General features: G+C 72.5%; 1 protein-coding gene across 1 annotated transcript in view; it reads left to right on the top strand.

Moving 5' to 3' along the window:
- The window catches only part of AXIN1 (axin 1), an 8183-nt gene that overhangs the window by 4786 nt on the left and 2242 nt on the right, over window positions 1–1155 (top strand). The window contains exons 2-3 of the mRNA XM_012731723.1: window positions 8–304; window positions 942–961. Coding sequence (XP_012587177.1) covers window positions 8–304; window positions 942–961 — 317 coding nt within the window. The remainder of the gene's footprint in view (window positions 1–7; window positions 305–941; window positions 962–1155) is intronic.

Raw genomic sequence — 1155 nt, forward strand, 5'->3', positions numbered from 1 at the left:
GGCCGGGGCACGCTCCTGTCCCGCTGGGCGGGCCGGCACCAGCGGCTGGGTCTTGTCGCAGCGGGAAGGCGGGTGTCCCCTCCAAGAGGAGCGGCAGGAAGGGCGAGTCGGGGCGCGGCACCAGCACCGAGGCTCCAGGCCCCTTGGAGGACGTGGAGCGGAACCAGAAGATCCTGCAGTGGATCATCGAGGGGGAGAAGGAGATCAGCAGGCACCGGAAGGCCAGCCACGGGTACGGGGTCACGGGGCGGCCACGGACGGGGCCGGCCACGGGTACGGGGGGCCCTGGTGGGTACGGCCATGGGTAAGGGGGGGTCACAGGTAGGTGCGGGCAGGGGGCGCAGCGGGCGGGGCTTGGCATGGCTTGGCCGGCCCTGGGGCGGGGCGGGCAAGCCCGAGGGCCAGCGAGCGCTTGGCCGTTGTGCCTCTGCGGCCGCTCCTGGCCTGGCTCCCTGCCCTGCGGGTCCTAGGGCGCCTGTGGGTCCCCAGGACGGCTCGCCCCACTGTGGAGCTGTGGACACAGCCCCCCAGGGGCTGCCTGCTGGCCCGAGGGCCCCTTCGCCCCCCCAGATGAGGGCGCCTCCCCGGGGCCAGGCCCAGCACTCGCTGCTGGACGCCCCGTCCTGCCCACCCTGGGGAGCCGGGGCACAAGAAGTGGGGCTCAGGGCCCCGGCAGCGGGTCTTCAGTGCACTGGGGTGGCCGCCTCGGGATGGCGGGGCGCCCCTCAGGTTTCCCGGGCTCAGGTCATGGAGGGCGTTTCTGTGGGGGTTGTTTGTTTCACATGGGTGTTTTTGCACGTGAGAATGGGGGTGCAAGTCATGCAGGGGCGAGAAGACGCCCCGGAGACGGTGTGGGCAGCGCAGGCAGAGCTCCTGAGATGCTCTGCTGAGGGACTGTGGCGCCGGGGCGTCCGCTGAGCCCTGGGGTCCCTGCTGGCCAGGCTGGGGCCCGGCCGAGCTGGTGAGCTCCTGAGACGGACGTCCGGCCCGCGGAGGCCGAGGACACCTGGCGCCGTTTCTTTCTCTAAGGTTCTCCCTTGGCACACGGGAACCAGGGTGGGGGCCAGAGGTGCCCCAGAGGCCACGTGGGGGCAGAACCGCGGACTGAAACCAGCGCTGCTGTGGGGCAGCGGGCCGGGGTCCCCCTGGCTGGGG

This window comes from Condylura cristata, unplaced genomic scaffold (genome assembly GCF_000260355.1).
Source record: "Condylura cristata isolate star-nosed mole 26May11 unplaced genomic scaffold, ConCri1.0 scaffold00032, whole genome shotgun sequence".
Classification (NCBI taxonomy): Eukaryota; Metazoa; Chordata; class Mammalia; order Eulipotyphla; family Talpidae; genus Condylura; species Condylura cristata.